This window comes from Cebus imitator, unplaced genomic scaffold (assembly GCF_001604975.1).
Source record: "Cebus imitator isolate Cc_AM_T3 unplaced genomic scaffold, Cebus_imitator-1.0 Scaffold150, whole genome shotgun sequence".
NCBI lineage: Eukaryota > Metazoa > Chordata > Mammalia > Primates > Cebidae > Cebus > Cebus imitator.
In genome coordinates, this window is record NW_016107465.1 from 3,748,136 (window position 1) to 3,770,654 (window position 22,519).

Consider the following 22,519-nt stretch of genomic DNA (forward strand, 5'->3'; position numbering starts at 1 on the left):
TCTTCCAGCGTCATCTACCTATTCAACGCAATCCCAATACAAATCACAACAGTTATTTAGCAGATACTGCCTAGCTAATTCTAAAGGGTACATGAAGAGGCAAAAAGATTCAGAATAGCCAACACAATATTGAAGGAGAACGAATCAGAGGACTGACATTACCTGATATAAAGACTTACTGCAAAGCTACAGCAATCAAGACAGCATGGTACTGGTGAAATAACAACAAATAGATGAGTGGAACAGAAATAAGAGAGTGCCCGAAAACAGACCCACAGAACTGTAGTCAACTGATCTTTGACAAAGGTACAAAGAGATAAAAAAATCTTTTTATCAAATGGCTCTGGAACAACTGAACAACCACATCCTGCCTTCCCACTGCTCGGTCCTCACTGCTTAGGAAAACAAGGATCCTGTTCTTCTAACCTAGGGCTGAGAGGCAGGATACGAGCATTTCTAGTTTGCTTCCTGTATAACTGCATTGTTTTAGCACAGAGCATTTCTGACTTTAAAAAAGAATTATTTTTGAGCTGGGTGTGGTGGCTCATGGCTGTAGTCCCAGCTCCTAGCTACTTGGAGGCTGAGGTGAGAGGATGACTGGAGCCCAGGAGTTTAAGGACAACATGGGCAACACAGCAAGACCCTGTCTCTTAAAAAAAAAAAAATTCTTGGTGACAAAGGAATGATCAGAAATATATAAAAATTTCAAACCAGTAACACACATAATAATGAAGTCTTAAAATAGAGAAGCATGGAATTAGAAGAAATACACAAGTTTACAATTACAGTGGGATATTTGAAAATAAGTTAGTCATTGAGGACAAAACAAATGCACATTTTGTTTTTCAGAGGGCTTTATCTTTTTTTCCTGCAAAAAAGTGAGAGGATGGTTTTTCTTTTCTTTTTTTTCATTTTGGTATACTTTTATGAACCAACCAAGCTACACAAAATACTTTTATGATGCAATACTTTTATATTTGATATCTATCACACAGTGTATACAATTTATACTTTGCATATATTTTTATTTTATTCTATTTAGGATTAATGTATATCTTAAAATAAAAGTTTAATATATTTCAATTTTCCCCAAAGTTCCCAAATTATATAACTGGGTAATTCCTACCCAAGTGATTTCAGTATTGACAAAAAATTTTGTGTCAGTGGCTACGTTTAATTATATTTTATATTATATATTAATATAATAATAATATATATAATATTTTTTCAGTGTATTCAGAATTGACAGAATTTATAAAACATGAAATGATACAGATAATTCAAAAACAAAAAATTTGTTACAATAAAATATAAATGTTGTACACTATAACTGAAGGGAAAGGTTCCTTAAGGGGGACATGATAAAAGACAAACTTTAAAAGACTGATAAATTCAATGTAGTGAAAGTCATCAAAGAGCAGAAGTTATTTGCAAACAGTGAACTTACAAAGGATGTGCATCACTAATTTATAAAGAATTCCTCTATATTAATAATAAAAAGGGCAGAATAATAAGAAAAACTAACATAGAATTAAATAAGACTTCAAAAAGATTTCCATGGCAAAGTACTCAAACTGATTTTAATTAGGGAAAGACAAATTCATACCACAATGATATGCTATTATACACCCAACTGAATGTCTGAAATTTAAAAGCTGATCTACGTTGTCTAAGGTATGGATCAACAAGAACACACACACTGTTGGTGGGAGTACCAATTCTTCCAATGTTTAAACTGTTTGGCAGTGTCGTTGGGCTGAATAGTGACTCTCAGAAAGGTATGTTTATGTCCTAACCCTAGAACTTGTGAATGCAATCTTATTTGTCAAGAGGGTCTTCGCAATAAGGATCTTGAGATGAAATCATCTTGGATTATGTTGGTGGGCCTTAAATCCCAACCACACTTGTAGGACAAGTCTTTAGAAGACACAGGAGAGGAGAAGATGGATACAGAGGAGAAGGCCAGGTGAAGACAGAATCAGAGATAAGAGTTATGCAGCCACAGGAATGCCAACAGTCACCAGAAGCTGGAAGAGAAAAAGTAGAGATTCTCCCCTGGAGCCTTAGGAGGAATTTTAGCCCTGCCAACACCTTGATTTCAGACTTCTAACCTCCATAATGAGAAGAATAAGTTTCTGTTGTTACCCACTTAGTTCGTGGTGCTTTGTTTAAAGAGCCCTAGAAAGCTAATACAGGCAATATCTACCATAGTTGAACATATGTATTCCCTGTGAACCATCACAGGGAGCTGCTGATAATATCTATTTCTTGTGATGGATGGTGACTACATGGGTGTGTTCACTTTGCGACAATTCATCAAGCTGAATACTTATAATCTATATACTTTTCTATACATGTATATGCCAATAAAAACATTATTAAAAACAGTAAAAAATAACCGTCAGTATGACAGTTACTGTGAGTTAACTGATCATGCAGACAGGAAATTAAATTTAAATAACTCAGTTTGTTATAACAGACATAATACAGAATTTTGCACCCCAAAATGTGAAATCACAATCTGAAGTACCTGTGAAGTACTTATTTGATGAGCTGATCTTAAAATTCAAGTAAAAGGGTAAAGGACCAAGAATAACCAAGAAAGCTCCAAAAAACAATGTAGACAGATAGATTTTATCTACTCGATATTAAGATTATTGTAACTATTGATTTGATAACTTTTATATTGGTATAGAATTGGTAAGCAGATCAACCAAATAGCCCAGAGAAAGACCTGTGCATATAATAAAATTTGATACATGTCACATGTATCATTATTATCAATGGGAAGGAACAAAATTAGAAGACTTAACAAATTAAAAAATGTATCTGCTTAAAGCCTCAAAGAACTAAAAGGTAGTGAAGAATTACCAGGCCAAGATTTGGGAAAGAAAAATAGGTCTAGAGAAGTGAGCACAGTATTTGGAGTCAATTTTCCCATGAAGGTATTTACTGTTTCTGGAAGCAGCAGCTGAGAGGCTGAAGGGATGGGACTCCAGTGAAGCATCTTTGCATTGCACTGCAGTTATTCACCAGGAAGACATGCCTGAGTAAACAAGCATAGGCAGGGATGACAGCTCAGCTACCTAGTCACCAGAAGGCTAAAATGGAACAGACATAAGATGTGAAGTGAGAGGAACTTTCAGACATTGCTAAGAAGGTAAATTGTTCATTCATTTTGGAAAATACTTTGGTTTTATCCATTAAATCTAAAGATATGATTACTCTATGAGCTTGTACTACTACTACTAGGTACATATCCACCATAAATGTACAACCATGTACACTGAGAGACACATCGGTGATTATTCACATCAGCATTATTTGTAATAGCCCCAAACTGGAAACACACCCAGAAAGTCCATAAATAGTAAAATGGGTAAATTGTAGTATTTTCATGCAACAGAATACTACATAACAGTATAAATGAGTGAATTATATAGAATACATATACCTTACAGACATAATATTGAGCAAAAGAATCCAGACACAAAAGGAAACATACTCTTTGCTATCCTTTACATAAAAGTTTAAAATAACATACTGTCTTTACAAGATTCAAAAAATACACTACTTGTGTCTCTTTGTATAAAAGTTAAATTAAAACTAAACTATGGTATTTAGGGAAGCAAAATGTGTTAAAATTGAAAAGAATGGGGAGGAGGGAAAAACTAAAAAGAAAAGAAAAATAATTACCTGGGTGAGTAGTAGCTACCTGGCAGGAGAGGGCATTTGCAGGCATCAATGGTCTTGGCAAAGTCCTATTTCTTGAAAGCGCTGTTAAACAGATGTCTGCTTTTGTGATAAAGCACTGCTGTATATTTTGTGTGTACTCTTCTTTATGTGTGTGTATTTCACAATTATAAAGGTAAAAAAAGTGAAGAAAAGATGGATGCGCTTACCATTCAATAAATGGTATTGACACAACTGATAAAAGAATAGCACGAAAATATTAAACCCTTACTTCCTATCATGCATAAAATCAATTATACATATTTAGGAAGCCTATGACAAGCAAAACCTTATAACTTCAACTAGAAAGTAAGCGATTCTATCTTTATATTCTTAGGGAAGAAAAAGAATTCTTGAAGAAAATACAAAAATATAACCAATAAAAGAAATGAGTGAGTTGATCACATTAAATTAAAACCTTTCTATTGGCTGGGCACAGTGGCTCACACCTGTTATCTCAGCACTATGGAAGGCTGAGGTGGGTGGATGACCTGAGGTCAGGTGTTCAAGACCAGCCTGGCCAACATAGTGACACCCAATCTCTATTAAAAATACAAAAGTTAGCCGGGCAGGTTGGCGTACTCCTGTAATCCCAGCTACTTGGGAGGCTGAAGCAGGAGAATCACTTGAATTCAGGAGGCGGAGTTTGCAGAGCCAAGATAACATCATTACACTTCAGCCTGGGGGACAAGACCAAAACTCCATCTAAAACAAACAAACAGACCCCAAAATCCTTCTGTAAAATAAAGCAAAAAAGTGACAGATAATAATTTCCATATATGTAACAGTATTTCCAGAATAATTTTAAATTGTGCATATATCAAAAACAAAAAGACAACTCCACTAGGAGTTAGGGTAAGGGGGAGACAACCAAGCAAGACTAGAAAGAGGTCATGTGTGTTACAAACAACCCAACTGGCTAAGGAGTACGTGAAACACAGCAGCGCATATTAACATAACAGAGTGGATATGGTAGTTTAAATAAATGAAACAGAGTCATGAGTAGCAACAGGAAAAAAAATCTCAACAACAATGTTAAGTGAAAAAAAAAACAAATTGCAAAATGAAGCCATTTTAATAAAATGTATAATAATGCATAATATTTAGAATCCAATATTGCTCAGTAGCACGTACACATGCAGTAAGAGGGAAAAACTATGCCTAGGAATGATAAATGCCAACTTGAGGCCAATGGCTTCTGGGGAGTGAGAGAAATGAATCAGGGAGGGCTACACATGGTCTTTAATTGTATCTGTATCATTTTACTTGTGTGAAAATGAAGACTGGAAACAGGTAGGTAAAAATTTTAAGTTCTCTATAGTTATATAGTCTCTTCTCTCACTGAAACAGTTTATAGAAATAGAAGTAAACAAAACCCACTTTCCGAGCTATTCTAAGTTTTATTCTTGTATCAAGCTGTGTATTTAGACCGCACAGTATTAACTCTTCAGACGCTTTCATGTTATGGCACCGTCCCTGAGGGAAGCTAAAGAACCAGCCTTTATTAATTCTAACATTTGGTTCCCTTGAGGGATATTATTGTGAATCTGATTTACTTCCTTCCATGGCATGTCCTTTTTAAGCTGCAGGAGAAGTCATTTGGGGCTCAATACCTGAAGAAACTAATTTGAGCATCTATTTGTTTTTTATGTTAGGGACACAGTGGAATCTTGTAACAGGCCATGATTATCTCCTTCCATTGGCTGCTAAGAGATGCTTGATTAAATCTGTGGCCTGCCACTAGGAAAAGTACACAATTGTGTGATTCATATTTTAATTCTTAATCTCACCATCCAATCTTAGTACTGTCCTTTCATACAGATTTTTCATGTGATTTCTTTTATCCTACTGTGTATGGAATATATGGTTATACATACAGTAACATATAGCCATACAAATAAATTTTGACACATTTTATATTAAAACTTATAACTTCAGTTCATCAAATGATACCATGAGAAGAATAAATAGCAAGCTACAAAGTGGAAGAAGATATTTGTAATACATATACAAAAGGCTCACATCCAAAGAAAATAAGGAACTCCTATAAATAAGTAAGAAAAAGATAACCCAAAGGAAAAATGGACAAAGTTGGTAAATGGTAAAGCTAAAACTCTCAATTTGAAGTATTTTATATTTTACCTTTTTAAAAAAGTATCATTTGAATTATTATTTCTAATGCTATTACCTAGTGACAGTGAAAATCACTGTTTACACCTTAGCCTTAGTAGAAAATCTTCCAAACTCTTTTCTTTTTTGCAGAGGGGCAAATAATTGTCCATATAATAATTTTATATTTGTAATTAGCTGTCATTACAAATCTTGCATTATATTAAATACACTATTCCACAATCGGCCTTTTCACGTAACATAATTCATCTTTTAAAAAAAGCTACTGCATAGATTATACTGTGTAAATTCAATGTAAATTCTTTAAAACCTTTTCAATTTACATGCATACAAACAGTGTTCACATGTATTTGCCTCCCTCTACCCTGACCAGCACTAAGTCCAGGTCTCTGGGGCAAACTCGTAACTGGGTAATCAGAAAACTTCCTTCTAGTGTAAGAGAAACAACGAGAACAAAGAAATGAAGACGGAATACAATAATGAGGAAAGAGAAAAGCCAAAGAATGAAAGGTGAGAGAAGGGGTTTAAAAAAGGAACAAGTGGCTGAAAATGAAGAAAGTAATGAGGAAACAGGAAAGAGGTTAAACATAAAAATGCTGGGTATCTTTCAGGAATATCCTTATTAATCAGGTCATGAAACTGAGCCAAGTGTACCAAAGGCATAATTTGTTTAAGATTCGATAAAGGCCGGCTTGATTCAAGTAAATTAACAATCAGAGACCAGGTGTCTTCACCTAAGCTTTTACTTTTAACTACTTATATATGTTCTTTAGGTCTTTCCTTTGGAGTTCAAGTTTTTTCTCCACATTGTTAAGTCAGGTTTCCCCCTGAAGCTGAATGTTATCTGAAGAAAATTCCCAAAAGCTCACTCAACAATTTTTAGAGCAGAACAAAGTGCATGTTTCACACTTTTAAAGAAAGTGGTCAAACTTTGATAGCAGCTGAATAACTTCAAAATGGCTTCATTTTAAAACCTACTAGAAGAGATGCATCCAAAGGAAATGCATATTTTAGACTAATTGTTTTAATATAGTTCAAAATCAAACGAGTAATACAGGAACTCTAAATTACTGGTAAAGGATCTCTGGGTGGGCTACTACTACCTAGCAGTATAAGAAGAGCTTAGAGGTAGAGGAGAGTTATTTCAACTCCTTCATGAAAGGGCAGGATTTTCATTATACTTTCACCCTCTTTGTTGCCTTACAGCTGCTCTTGCTTTTTCTCTGAGGTTGTCTCTGTAGAAGATACCGTGAGGGAAGGGAAAGAAAGCTGGTCTGGAAGGGCAGGGGACCTGGCCTGGAGTGATCTTGGCGCAGCCTTCATGTCTCCATTCCTATAACCTCATCGTTATGACGCACACTAGCAAACCTGATCTATCCCTCCGCGGGGAGGTCAGCTGGTAGATTCAGATGAGTAATAGCTTCAGTGAGTTTTGGGTTTGAAGTGCTAAGGTATTATAAATGTCTACACTCTTTCTTTTACTTTATCATTTGAGCAACTGCCAAAATCAGGTTTGAAGGATGAATAAATATTTAGAACCAAGGTCAGGGAATCCACCTTTATCAAAAAGAGAGCCTAGGGTAGGGAGAACTATCTTGACATTTTAATAAAATAACATAATTCCTCATAACCATTTCAAGATGATTGATAAATTGAAAGCTCACATTCAGAAAGGATGTGGAGGAGAAAAAGGTCTCAGTCTTTGAGATTCTATAAGGGGCTTAACCTGTAAGACAGTCATTGGGACAAAGGCTGAGAAAACATCTTTGTAGTAGTGCTCAGATATTCATGAAACAGAAAACCAGAAAAATAAAGACTAAAAGGCAGTGTTTGAATACACATTGATAAACTAAAATATGATATGTGCATGTCTTATTGTGTGCTCTGGGCTTTCAGGAGCACTGAAATAATGTACCCATGAAAGGATTACAGCAGAATAGTGGACTCCATGCTGGTGTGTTATCACGGGGAAAATAAAACAGCAAGGGGAATACACAAATCAACATTACTCTACCACCCTGGGTATTCTAGCCACTATTTGATAACATATTTCCTTCTTTGAAGGAAAAAAGAAATTCATTCCCCAAACAACAGAAAGGCTGAGAATCCAGGCAGACAAAAACAGACCTACATAAAACTGTGAAGATTAATATATAAGGTTTTAAAAATATTAAAAAGCAAAAGCAATAATCTAAAATGCTTCCCTTAGCTGCTTTTGTCTGTGGTCTGCAATGCATTTTCCACAGTTTTCTGTGATAAAAAGAAAAGCTGTCAGAATCCATTCCTAGGTTTTTCTCACAAATATATATATACCAAGGGAGGGAGGCACAACAAAGTCTGCTTTGGATTAAAGTTATGAACATCAGATTTCTAAAGCAAGAACAAAATGTTTCTGGAGCTTACTTCAGTTCCATCTACCCAAATCCAAAAAAGCTGGGAAAACTAGAATTCTGTAGTACAGAATTTTCTTAATGATTAAGGAAGCTGAGAGGCAATGACATTATCACAGATAAGTACAACTGGGAAAAAAAAAAAGATAATGTGACTACATCCCAACATTAAAAAATATTTTTGCCAGTACTTTCTAATTACTAACGGTGATAGCTGTGGCTAATATGGATGAAGGAATTAATGAATAGCACTTTTCTCACGATCCCATACTATTATCAGGCTTGACTAGAGGTCTCAGAAAGTAACAACATATAAGCTGACTCTCATCTTACAGAATTACAACCTAGACTTTCAAAAGATTCATAAGTAATTAGGAAGTCCCAACGAAAAAAATGATAGCTTTATTATTTTAATTTGCAATTATTTAAAAGTAGCATAAGGCATCACCATAGGAATCAAAGGAACTGGGACGATATTTTTAGACGTTCTAAGTACCTATATATTGAACGTCCAGTTACTGTGGGAATTTAAATTATGACACATGATAATCAAAACAACACCATTTTATTCTAACATAATATACTTTTATATAAAAATCTAATCACTGTTAGCTGTATCTGGTTGAAAAGTGGAATAAATGGTCTGTAATGTTCAGATAACTGAATAACCGGATTCAATTATGTTGAATTGAATTAGATGATGAGTTGCCAAAGGAATCCACTTTCTTTTCTATTTTGATAATTTTAAAGTGGTAAACTGGTATTCAATCATGACATATATTTCTTTATAATATAATGAATTTATCTTGTGTAAAATGTGTATTAATAAACACTTCTCTTCCTCTAGCTATTATGTACACATCAGAAATAAAGTCACATATGCTTCTTATATCTCTTGTGTAACTGATAAATGCAAATTTTATTTTACTGGATGGCAAATTAAAGAAGAAAAATGACAACCTACATAACAAAGGCTTATCTTTCCCCATATGGCTTATTCTGACCAAAAGATTATCTCATTTATAAGGTCTTTTAGGGCAGAGTTGGTTTTCTTACCCGTTTTTGTGACTTTTTAGATACTCTGGTATCCAGCATATAGTAGGGAAGCCCTCAAAATATTATGTGTCTTGATACAACATTCAAAAAAATCAGAAGTGTTATAATAGATCTGTTCCCAAAATTTTTAGTACGTTTAAAATACTACATCCAGGGATTATCTAACAACAAATAAGCACAGAGATGAAGATATATAGATAGAGATATCATAGCTAAAATTCTGATATTAACTGCCTTATATGTTGGTAGCTTACTGTCATATATTTTGGCATGCTTTTAGGCACTTTGCTTTATAGTTACTGGGGCAAACTGACTGATAAACAAGCCTCATTCTTAATCAGAAGTTCTTCGGTTGACTCCAAAGCCAATACACTTGCAACTCAGGAATGATTCTGAAACACATGAACAGGTAACTCTAGGTTCTAAATGAGATACTGATTCATGGAAACTTTATCAATCCTATACACAAAAGAAATACTATAGAGGCTTGGATATGTATTTTAATGGAGATATTAATACTGGCAGAAAAATACTTAAAAGAACAAGTCAGGAATTCTTGTGTACCTAAAAAATGTACTGTATTAAAAACATAACATGCTAGATCCTATTTTAGTCAGCAAATGGGGATATCTCACTTCCTTCTCTTTTTTTCTACCCTATTATTAGGATATTTAATATTTATTATTAACTTATCACACTGCAATCTCTGCCTCTAACAGGATATCAATGGCATCTTCTCTGTTCCCCCAACATACACATACACATGCACACAACTCCAGCTCAGCAGCACAGATTTCTACGTCCCTCAATTATTTTCCATAATCAGTTCAGACTTGTCAGGTCTTTACCATCCTCAAAATCCACATTTATACCTGTTAAGTTTCCCTGTGTAACAGGAAGGAGATAATAATACTCAATCCGTTCTCCAGACAGGCATATTAAGGACACTTCTTCAATTGCTCACTGCTTAGTAGAGACAAAATTATGCAACAGACTAGAGAATTCTACAAGAGCAGAAAGGCCACATCACCAAGACATTTCATGGCTCACAATGAACTGATTTAGAGCCCAGCTGCAAAGTCATTCACATTTGCCAAGAGAGGTTTTGAGTACTCTTTGGGACCCACCCATCACACAAACAATGATTTAAACAAAATGAAAACAAAACAAAACAGAGTGACTCATTCCAGCACTCCCAGTTCTGTCCTGTAGGAAGAAGACTATAAAATGATCTGATGATTAGCCTAGGATTTCCATGTTATTTTCATTTTTAGAACCTCTGCATAGGGTTAAAAGTATCAAATAGGCTCTAATTAGGTTTGAACACACAGATCAGCTCATACATCTGACAGAAGAGCTTACCAGTCTGAGTGTACCATGTGATAACAGGATTATTTTTGGTTATTTCAAAAGACCTAAAATCAAATTTCAAGAAAGCAAAGAAGTCAGTTCACCCCATTCCCCACACCACACTTGCTATCATTTACTTGTGTCAGATAATAAAATGATAATCCATTGCCTGTCTAAAGAACACTTACCTCATTGTCTGACTCCACGAGAACTTGATCATATTCACTAAGCGCTACTAGAAACATGATAGAGGTGACATTTTCAAAGCAGTGTATCCATTTTCTTCTCTCTGACCTTTGGCCCCCTACATCGACCATTCTGCAAGGTTAACAATACTCATATTAATAACATGTAAAGTAAAACTAAAAAGTCAACATAAATATAGCACTGCTTACAAACTTGGGGAAAATATTCTCTTGAAGGACAATGATCATCCAAGTCAATTCAATTAATACTTATTAAATAACTACTAATTTCCTATTACCTAATATTCAAAATCAAGACATTCTGGGTAATACATCATGGTGGTTATAAGAAAGTTATCAGTGTATACAAAAACTGTAACATTGTAAAAAAAAAAAAAAAAAAAAAATCCTTATCTGTGCCAAGCAAAATGGTATTTTATTTAATGAAGCACCAAGCAGTCTAAAACAGAATGGGTTTTGTGTGGCCCTATTGGCAAGTACTGAACTTCAGTTTCTTTTCCTACAAACTCAGAAAAAAAGATCTTCATGTATTTAAGGATGCTAGATATGACTACAAGTACACTGAAAATATGTGGGGTGCCATACATTTCAATACAAGTGGTATGATGCTTCCACTAAATGCAAATACAATCCCACTCATCCTTCGTTAGCAGGTTAAACATTTTGGGCAATTTTTTCCTCCCAATATTGGTAAGAATTTGGGACAGGTCTGGCCATGTCAGGTAACACAGTGCGCTAACCCTTGTGTACAAACCAATTCACTCGCTTGCTGGAAATGAAGTGTAAGTGAATGAAGATACTACATGGTATAAGATGGAGGCCATGATGTGAACCATTTCAATTATTCGTTTTTAACACACCAATTCTGTGCTGAATTACTGCTCGGAAACCAACACTGACATCAATTAATTTGAGTGACAATGTACGTCTGAAAATATCTAGTAATGCTTGGCATTGAGTCAAAGTTTCTCCAAATTGTTCAATCTGTATCTTGAATGAAATGCACACAATGTTCATAGAAAAAAAAAAAAAAACAGTCTCAGAGAATGAGAGGTTTAAGTACAAAAATTTGAAAGTAGGGCTCTTTAAACATTTGTTAAAATTGCAGTTGCTCCTGGTGTTTTCCTGCTTCCTGGCATTAAAGCTAAGCTAAGAACTCAAGGATCTTCTAAGTGACGGCTTGTAAGCCTTGTAAGGCACAGGAGAGAGCTAAGGGGTAAAACAATGGATCCAGGGAGATCCATGTACTACAGACATCAAAGCCAGAATTCTTAGATCTTCAGAAGTATTAATGCTGGCTCTTCCCTAATGCCAAGGCGTGAATAATATGTTACTAATTTACATGAAATCCTCATTCCATGAAACCCTGTCACACTGGGCCCTAAAAGATGCTTTTGATGAGGGTGAAAAATTATACTTCTAAGTCATTACTTTTACTGTAGTGGCAAAAAATGTACTTCAAAAGCTAGTGTACAAAACGTGAAAAAAACAACTTGTAATTGTAATCTGATTTCAGAATCCACTAATTGTGAAGCAATAAGGAGATGAAAATCCCCATGAAATGTTACGTTTTCTGAAAACATTTTATAGCTTGGAGAAAGGAAATCTGGGTGTCTCAAATTAAAGATTTCTAAATACTATAAACTTAAAACCTAAGTAATATAGAATGCTGGAGCTACAAGGAACTCTGGAGATCATCTAATGCAGTACAACCATTTTACATATTAAAACACTGAGGCTCAGGAATAGTTTCAAAACGCCACCTACTTTGTGGCCATGTCTACTAGACCAATGTATGGCAGCCAGATCTGACCACATGTACAGAGACCAATTAGAATAAAACACAGTGCCCTGGCAAGAAATGAAGGTGGGCCTGCTAATCAGAGTCACTTGGCAGAGTGACACAGGAGACGCTGACTTCTACTTCATAACCAATATTGCACACATCCATCTTCAATGGGATGGGCGTGCTTAGAAAATCAACTCTCCACACTCCAAGACATATTCTTATTTCTCAAATCACCATGTAGTTTGTATTCTAACTAAAAGTACAATGAGTGATTGCATAATAAGAGATTAAATGGAAGTATTTTTTCTCATCCTAAAAACAAAACAACAGAATGCTTCTGTTGAAGTATTATCCAGACAGAACAGCAGCAGTGAGAGATGAGGTAATAAATTCTCATTCTATTTTGCTAGGTAATCAAAGTCATGTATTTTGAAACTTTTCAAGCAACATATTTTATGAATGTAAAATATCACACATCTTTCCTGCTACTGAAAAATTTTGCATTGGTACCAGAGGACCTAGGAAAAACACCAGCATGAAAACTTCTGACAATACACAATTTCTGTGATTGACAAAATCATATGATCATTCACATCTTACATAATTCTAAAAACATATCCATTGTCCTTACAGTTAAAATGACTGCCCAAAAAACTACAGTTAAGACCAACAGTTTATTTATGGATTTTACTCAATCACGAACAAAACTAAGATTTTATTGATTTCTTAGTGATTTAAATTGAAATGTAAAATGCTCCAGTACAGTACATCTTTCTCTCTTTTTTCTCTTTTTGAGATGGAGTCTTCCTTCGTCATCCAGGCTAGAGTGCAGTGGCACAATTTCGGCTCACTGCAAACTCCGCCTCCTGGGTTCAAGTGATTCTCTCACCTCAGCCTCCCAAGCAGCTAGGATTACAGGCGCCTGTCAGCACGCCTGGCTAATTTTTGTAGTTTTGGTAAGAAGGGGTTTCACCATGTTGGCCTGGCTGGTCTTGAACTCCTGATGCCAGGTAATCCACCCAACTTGGCCTCCCAAAGTGCTGGGATTACAGGCGTGAGCCACCACACCCGGCCTCCAGTGCATCTTTCTGTTTCCTCCTTCAGGGATATGTTATTTTGTGTAAAATGATAGTAATTGGTATAAAGGCTATCTTGTTTTAAAGTCTACACATGATGTTTTAAAGCCTACACATGATTTCAGTATCTACAGAGTTTACCAAATGTACTCAAGGCATAAAATCTGGGAAACAGGTTTTATGGACTCAGTTACTACCTGAAAATGACACTTTGTAAGTCAAAGGGGTATTCGATGATCCCTGTGGTGGGGACTCGAACTCTAAGCACATCTTGTTGCGTAGGCAGGTAGGCAGGGTCAGCTACACGGTCCAAGTCATTAAGATAGCTAGAGGAAGGAAGACACAATGAGAATGTCAGTGACACCATCACACCAAAGCTGTCTACGGAAAGGGAAGGACAAAAATGAGTCCTAACAGAGAAGTAAAAAAGAGAAAGAAAAAGATCAGAAAGTGGTAGAGAAGTCTGTGGAAAAGAAAGATAAAGTCAACCTTCCATTACTGGAAGGTTATCCAACTATAGATTACCTACACACCACAGTTATCATTTCTTCTCTTATTATCAATTAGAACTCATACTCCTCAGAGGTAGGGAGTGGGAGAAAAAAAGAAAAAGAAATTCAAATAAGTTTCCTATCCTCTACTTGTTATAGCAGGTCTGGTTGTCAAAGCAGGAGTTCAAAACAAATAGTTTTTAAGATAATAGAGTTGCACATAAGGTCAGAATAGGTCCCACCCCCCCGGCTGCAAGAACATCAGAGTCTTTTCCTGGAATAAATTTCATTCCCCTAAGAGAAGAGAGCAGGATACAGTGTCCTAAATTCTGTCCAGGGCTTAGCCTAAGTCATTCATGATTAATGTGAAGCCATGACATTTCTAGTTATTGCAGTAATAATGTGTCTAAGGTCAGATATTCCCAATATTTGGAGTCACCACACCTTACCTTGAAATTTATCTGGTTATATGACACTTGATACTTTTCCCTTCCCTTAAATTTTTTTTTCTCTTGAAATAACTTTAGACTCATAGGAAGTTGCAAAAGTATTACAGAGCATTCCCCTGTACCCTTCACCCAGCTTCCCCTAACAATAACATCTTACATAACCATACTACATTATCAAAACCAGGAAAATGACACTGACACACTACTATTAAGAAAACTACAGACCTTATTGAATTTTACCCACTGTTGCATACTCATATGCATATCATATGCATATATTATATGTAAGTATACAGTCATCCCTCAGAATTTGTGGGTAACTGGATCCAGAACCTCCTGCACATAGCGAAATCCCTAGATGCTCAAGTCCTTCATATAAAATGGCACAGTATTTGCAGATAATGTATGCATAGTTCTCTCCTATACCTAAATCATCTCTAGGTTACTTACAATGTAAATGCTATGTGAATAGTTGTTTTACTGTAGTATGTAGGGAAAAATCTGTACATGTTCAGTAAAGATACAATTTTTTTTCTGAATATTTTTGATCCACAGGTGGTTGAGTTCACAAATGCAGAACCCATATATACAGAGCACTGACTATATTACGGGGGGTATCTAGTTGTATGAGATTTTATATGTAGAGATTTGTATAATACCACCACAATCAGGACACAGAATTGTTCTATCACTACAAAGAAACTGCCTGTGTTACCCCTGGCAGCCAGACATATGTTCTTCATCAGTGTAATTTTGCCTTTTCAAGAATCTTTTATTCCACTCGTTTCATTTTCTCAAAGTGTAAAACACAATTTGAAATTCTGAGAATGACATAATTTGATAGAATTCGGTGATATTTTCAAATCATAAAATGATACGAATTTAACATTCATAAAATGAATGTTAAATCTATAAGATTCATGAAATCACAAAGTAGGAGGACTAAATCTGACTTTAACAAAGAAATAAAATTATTGCCTCTTTGGTGGCATGTATCAATTCTTTAAGACACAAGGTATCAGCCCAGAAATTCCTCCTGCAAATCAATTAATTTGTATTCCCAGGGCCTGATCCCTGATACATTGATTATTCTCTCGCTGGCAATCAGCTCTCTACTGAGTAACAGGAACCAGCCTGTTATCTCCAATTATTGTAAAACTGGCTGGAGGACAAATCGAGGGAGGCTGGGAGAATACTGGTGTGAAAGATAGGAAGAAAACCTAAAAATAAACTAGACCTAGAATTTTAGTAAATACCTTGCCATGATCGTGGAGTCCTCTGATAAGAGCTAACGAGTCCATGTTCTGGGAAGTGATCTGTATTTCACTCTACTGATAAACCAGCTTATCACATCATATATTAAAAATCAGACAGCTGCTCTGGATGGAGTTTTCTAATTTATCAGCTCCTTTGTTTGAAAAACCTGAATGTACATTTTGAAATCTGTAAGTTCACCATTTATTTAACTACTGTATACAAAAACTTAGAGGAATCAAATAACTTTAAATTTCCACTGGCAAGGTTGCTCAGAAATATACTGCCCGATAAACCATCTCTGCTCACTTAATGCCATACACAGAGGTCAGAACAGAGGGCTGCTAATTCTTGTAATTCAGGTTGCTGTGGTGTTCCTATGGTAAAGGGAAATTGCGGTTTTCTGTTTTCTGAAGATGAACATAACAGATTACTCATTGCCACTCCATACTAAAGCACAGATGAGTGGTTTGCACAGGAGAATTTAAAGAACCAGTGCATGAAGTGGGAAATTACCTGTCACACTGCTTGGATAAGATGGAATCAGGGACATATCTGCCACGGGAAAACCAGTTACAAGAGGTTACAGGCTACTCTAAAAAAAATTGTCAGTGGTATCACTCCTAAGTTCAGGGTACTGAGCTCAACACTCATACTTGCAAGAATACTTTTTCCTCTTCATCTTTTCAATGGTAGTATAGATCATAGAGAATGACAACAACAGCATAACAGCAACTAACTCACACTGAGCACCTGCTGCCTGCCAGGCTCTGTTCTGTGTGTCCACTGCTCAGGTATCATCACAGCTCATGGCAAAGAAATGGCCATTAAAGACACTCCATAAATTTCTGGTTAACTTAAAATCAAGCTACAGTTCTTGCTTGCCGTTCTTTTTGCTTTGCCTCAGTTGAATGGTAGGGAGAAAGGCTCACTTCGCTTGGGGTAAAAGAATTAAATTCACCTAGCTTAACAAAAGAAAAGCTGAGAGGAACTGTATCTAGCTCTGCTAGTTGCAATATACATCACCTAGCAATGTTTTGCCAAAAACCAAACCAAAACCCAAAACAAGGCTAAATAAATAAATAAATAAAGCCCCCAACTAAACAAAAGACATAAAAACTATTTTCTCCTTGAGTAAAACCTGGGCAACTGAGAAACTACTCATGACTGAAGATGTGTTAAAATTTGTGAAGCAGGTAAAATTTATAGACCAAGAACCGCCTTTCTGGCTGGAAACAGTGGCTCACACCTGTAAGCCTAGCACTTTGGGAGGGCCAGATCACTTGAGGCCAGGAGTTTGAGACCAGCTGGCCAACATAGCAAAACCCCATCTCTACCTAAAATATAAAAATTAGCTTGGTGTGGTGGTGCATGCCTGTAATCCCAGCTACTTGGGAAGCTGAGGCAGAAGAACTGCTTGAACCCAGAAGCAGAGGTTGCAATGAGCCGTGAGCGTGCCACTGCACTCCAGACTGAGCAATAGAGACAGACTCTGTCTCAAAAATCAAAACAAAACAAAAACCTGCATTTTTCATTGCCAAGAAGGGGCAAAGAGGTGCTGCCCACATAATCCCAAATCCCACACACTCCCCTCACTCTGGGCTCACAGGACTCAAAGAGGAGGGACTCACAGCACTATCTGTATTTCACATTTGTTAGGAAAAAAAGCTACTCTGTTCCCCTAAAAATGAAGTTCTAGCAGGATAAGACTAGAACATCTTCATTTGTTGGTCCTCCTCACATACTGAGAAAAAAGAAATGATCTCTTAACTAAATTGTACTTTCCACTGAGGCATTTTCCATTCTGGAAAAAAAAATTGGTGGAATATGGAGGATAGCTTCATGTTGTATTATTCCATTCATTCAACCTTTAAAAAAAAAAACACACACTGAGATCTGAACAAATTTATATTGTACAGTAAATTCAGAAAGTTAATTATAGCCATAATTTGTTTTGTAGGGATGATTCTGAGTGGCTGTTGAGGTCATTCTCAAGGGTGTTGCCACAGTGACAGGCACAGGTACATTTCCAAGGCAATGTATGTGTAACAAGTGTCTGGCAGTGACTCTCTCTAATGTCAGGGAAAGGAAGCTCCCATGGTTTACATAAGGCTTGTTAAGTATCTAGGAGACAAGCCATTCATGTTAGAAAATGGGAGATTTAGCTGCTTAAACCCGCCTTACTCCAATCCCTCCATGGGGATTTAATGAGTTTTCCCTGTTCTGAGACATTATAAATTATTAACATATAATTTGATTTTAAAAAAGAAACCCTGAGCTCAATATTCTTCCTCATGCTGGCCCCGTTTGCCCACTCTTGGTGGTCAGGGCCTGCAACTGCCTTCAACCACAGCTATATCAACAACAGTTAGCTAAGAGCCTGGAGCACAGCAGGTGCTCAGCATGGACCAAAATTAAAATTATTTTATGGGAGGTGCTGTAGCAGTTAGAAAGGCAAAAATATAGGAGAGGGGTGGTTGTTAGCTATCCATTCTTATGTAATTACTTCTCTCAGCTGTTACTGGCCTGTATCATATAGTAACCAAGTTCTGAATTAAAATGTCTCTGACAAATTAAAGACAACACAGAAAGAAAAGGCATTATTTGTTTAACTTCATTTAGTAGATTTGCTTCCTGTTATTTTTTAGGTCCTGGCTAGAGAAGGATAAAATTTGTATGTCCATTATTATACCTGTTTCAAGCTTTCAGGCCTTAACATTCTAATACAGTGCAAACTGAGGAGGTGGGATCTTATCAACAAGACATTTCTGATATAATTTTCTTGAAGGGAAAAATAGGTTTTTGATGGTTTTCAATGAAAAGTGAGGGAACAAAGACACTTGTGTAGTAATGTTTCAATGATTCCTTTCTGACTATAAGCAAAATGCAGAGTCGTCTGGAATTAAACAACACATTTTGGCCATGACATTATGGTAGGCGCTACAGATAGGAAGATTCATTGGATATGATCCTTACCTGCAAGGAGTTTATCAACTTGTGGGGAAACAAGGGTTACATAAAAACAAGAATGGTGAGATTTATAGAGAGGAGATGAACCTCTGTGTATTTTGGATACAGTCACTTTCTGGGAACCTGTTCAAATAATCTCTAGTCCTTGGTGATAATCCTCAAAACATTCTTCCATGTAGTATGACTGCACTGCATGGAAGACTTAAGGAAGTCAATTAACTAAATTGTACTTTCCATTGAGGCATTAGTTTACACCTTGTAACAAATTCTTTACACATTGAACTTCAGGGTCATCTCTGGCTGAAGAAAAATAAATTCAGAAAAAGGACATAATCCACTACTTTAAATGATTAAAATATATAACAGAAGCTTCAACTTCACTAAAATAATATGCCCAAATTAAATTATACATAACACTTTCTCTCTTGAATATGTTTTAAAAAGAGATTCCAATTGTTCTTTAGTTTTGACAATATTTAATCAATAACAGTTTTGAGTTGACCTTCAAATTAATTTATGCTCCCATTTGACATGAATGAAAGCTGAATTTTAAAAGTCTCTTTTTAAGATTAAAAAGCACCCTCCTTCCCACCTATGTCTGGAAGACTAACTAAAATCCAAACCAAGCACAGTATAGAAATTAAAAATTCAAATGCTTTGTTTTCTCTTAAATGAAAGAAACAAAGAATTAAAATATAGAGATATGAGCTAGCAGGTAAAACATATCACATTACAGCTAGAGTTAATAAATTTTATAAGCCAGGTGTGGTGGCATGTGCCTATAGTCCCAGTTACTTGGAAGGCTGTCAGGCAGAAAGATAGCTTGAACCCAGGAGTTTGAAGCTATAACCACTGCACTCCAGCTTGGGCAACATAATAAGACCCTGACTCTAAATATATACGTATTGAAGTTAGAGGCATACAACCATCAGCAATTACTCCAAAAGGCAAAAATTACCTGCGGGTAGTTAGGTAGGAACAGAAATCTCTGAAATTTCATGAAAATCCAACCAGACATAATAAGATAAATGAAACAGCATCTTGGGGCATTTGCTGTAGCATGACACGGGGTGTGTGTTGGAGGTTGGGGAGCTTTTTAACCCCTGTGTAAGGACCTCCCATGGAGAGGCTGCATTTATAACAAATTTGCAGTTCAAGTCAAATACTAAGATGAAGTTATGGCACAGAAAATGATTCTGGGTAGGTCTTCACATTTTTAATTATTGAAAAGAAGGTTAGAAAAATGAGGTCGACTTCATTTAAAAAAATTAAGAAGACCTCATTGTGAGAGGAACAGTCTTCAGGGAGTTGAAAGCTAGATCATGCCATGAGATGGTATCTGACACTGTCAAAAGCACTAGAAGCTAAAGAGAAATCAGAAACACACGGTTATTGTGCAGTTTGCTGTATGACCACAAAGGTTCAAAGGAAAAAAGTGAAAAAAAATTGTAAAGTGACCTGCAAAAACAAATGGAGAAGTAACAGTTCTGCGAAACTGCTATCCTGAGGGGAAAGTCAAGGAGAGGTTTTGGTAGCATGACCTACTCTAGTCCCTTCCTCATCTGGCAAATCCTGTGGCTGACAGGAGCCTGGCTGGTAATCTGGTTAGGCTGGTTAGCAGCACAAGATTGCTCACTCCACAAACACTTCCGTCTCCTAAAAAGCTCATTTTGCAGAGAGCAAATCAATTTTCCTTTTTCCTTTTCAATACCTGGCATACATGTTAGATTTCAAGGATAAGCAGCATTTATTAACAGGTATTTTGTTCATAAGAAGTTTGCTTTTTTTTTTTAATTTTTTTTGAGACGGAGTCTCGCTCTGTCACCCAAGGTGGAGTGCGGTGGCACGATCTTAGCTCACTGCAACCTTCGCCTCGCAAGTTCAAGTGATTCTCTTGCTTCAGCCTCCTGAGTAGCTGGGATTACAGGTGTGTGCCACCATACCCGGCTAACTTTTGTATTTTTAGTACAGACAGGGTTTCACTTGGTCAGGCTGGTCTCGAACTCCTGACCTCATGATCCACCTGCCTCAGCCTCCCAAAGTGCTGGGACTACAAGCATGAGCCACTGCGCCCACCCAAGTTTACTTTGAATACAAAGTTGCAGGCTCTAAACTCAGTGGTAGCAGGTGGGTTATAATCCTGCCATTTATAAAAGCGGTTCAAGGGAGACCATTCTGGAGGATAAAAGAGAAGGCTTCAGGATTATGCATTTCAATTTCCCTCTACCAATGAACTAACCCATCTAGAAAAATAAGATTTTTAAAACTAAATTAAATATCTCCTAAAAAAAATCTATTACTGTATTTGGTAGTTTCATTATCTTATGAATCTGAATGTCTGGTGTAAAGAGAACACCAGTGTCAAATGGGGAAAGCGCCAGGCAACTAAGGGTCTGCCAGGCAGACGCCAGCGCCAGGGTCGGGCTGACAGCAATAGATTCTCAGGTGTAGTGCTAAAAAAAAATAAATCAACTTTGTAATTGAAAATGAAAACCAAACAGTAGGAATGAGAGAGAAAGAGAGAAAATAAAGAAGAAAGGAGGTCTTTTTCAATTTGCCTATTTGGCTTTGTTAACTTATCCATCTTTTATATATGATAGTTTTCAAAGCTGTTGATTAATTTTGACACAGTTCTACAACATATCAAGAAATAGCTGAAGATTACTTTTTAATTCTGGTCTGCCTGTCTTAAAATGGGATGGTGATGCTTTATTCAGTTAACTCAAACATATTTATTGGGAATCTGTTATACATTAAATTCCAACGCAGTGTGTTGGGTGGAAGGAGATTGGCACAGAGAACTAGTACAAAATATGTTAAAATACATTTTTTGCCTTTAGGGATCTCAGGCTACCTGTGTAGCAAAGAGAGCACCGATGAATCAATTAAGAAACAATTAAGTGCCAAATTGTGAGCTGCTAATGATGAATGCATTAAGAAGGGAGAGATGATTATGAACTGTAGTCACCGGAGAATAGTGTGCAGTAGAGATGGGGGATGGGTTACTCTGTGCAGACAGAATGGGATTTGAACAGGCAGAAAAGGAGAGACGAGATGAGAAGAAATTAGGAAAGACACAGAATTCCCTTTTTCTTCTATCACTCATTCATTCAACAACCTTTACAGAAAGTCTACAATAAGCTAGGCACTATGCTAGAAAGAAAAAAAGACACAAATCCTGTCCTCAAGGAGATTACAGTCTGGTAATGAAGATAAATGTGTTATAAATAACCATACTATAATGCAGATGTAATGTGGGTCAAAAGCAAGGTTCCAGTGATTGCAGCCAAGAGTCAGCCATGAGCAACAGGTCATGCTGATGTAAGTGAGTCTCCCATGGTCATGTCAGTTATGTCACCTTAATTTAGATACTGGTTCTGTGAGATTAGAACTTTCATTTTGACAAGGATGATCCGGTCTGGAGAGCTGGTCATGTTAGAGCTGGTCATGCTAATCTGAGTTAAGGTAAACTAATTATAAATCAAAATTCAAATCATTCCTGTAATCCCAGCGCTTTGGGAGGCCAAGGCAGGTGGATCACGAGGTCAGGAGCTCCAAACCAGCCTGACCAACGTGGTAAAAACCCGTCTCTACTAAAAATACAAAAATTAGCCAGGCGTGGTGGT

General features: G+C 36.4%; 1 protein-coding gene across 1 annotated transcript in view; it reads right to left on the bottom strand.

The window, feature by feature from the left end:
• Positions 1-22,519, bottom strand: part of GNAQ (G protein subunit alpha q) — a 328,594-nt gene that overhangs the window by 83,045 nt on the left and 223,030 nt on the right. The window contains exons 4-5 of the mRNA XM_017543283.2: positions 13,927-14,055; positions 10,847-10,976 (exon numbers count right to left, since the gene is read on the bottom strand). Coding sequence (XP_017398772.1) covers positions 10,847-10,976; positions 13,927-14,055 — 259 coding nt within the window. The remainder of the gene's footprint in view (positions 1-10,846; positions 10,977-13,926; positions 14,056-22,519) is intronic.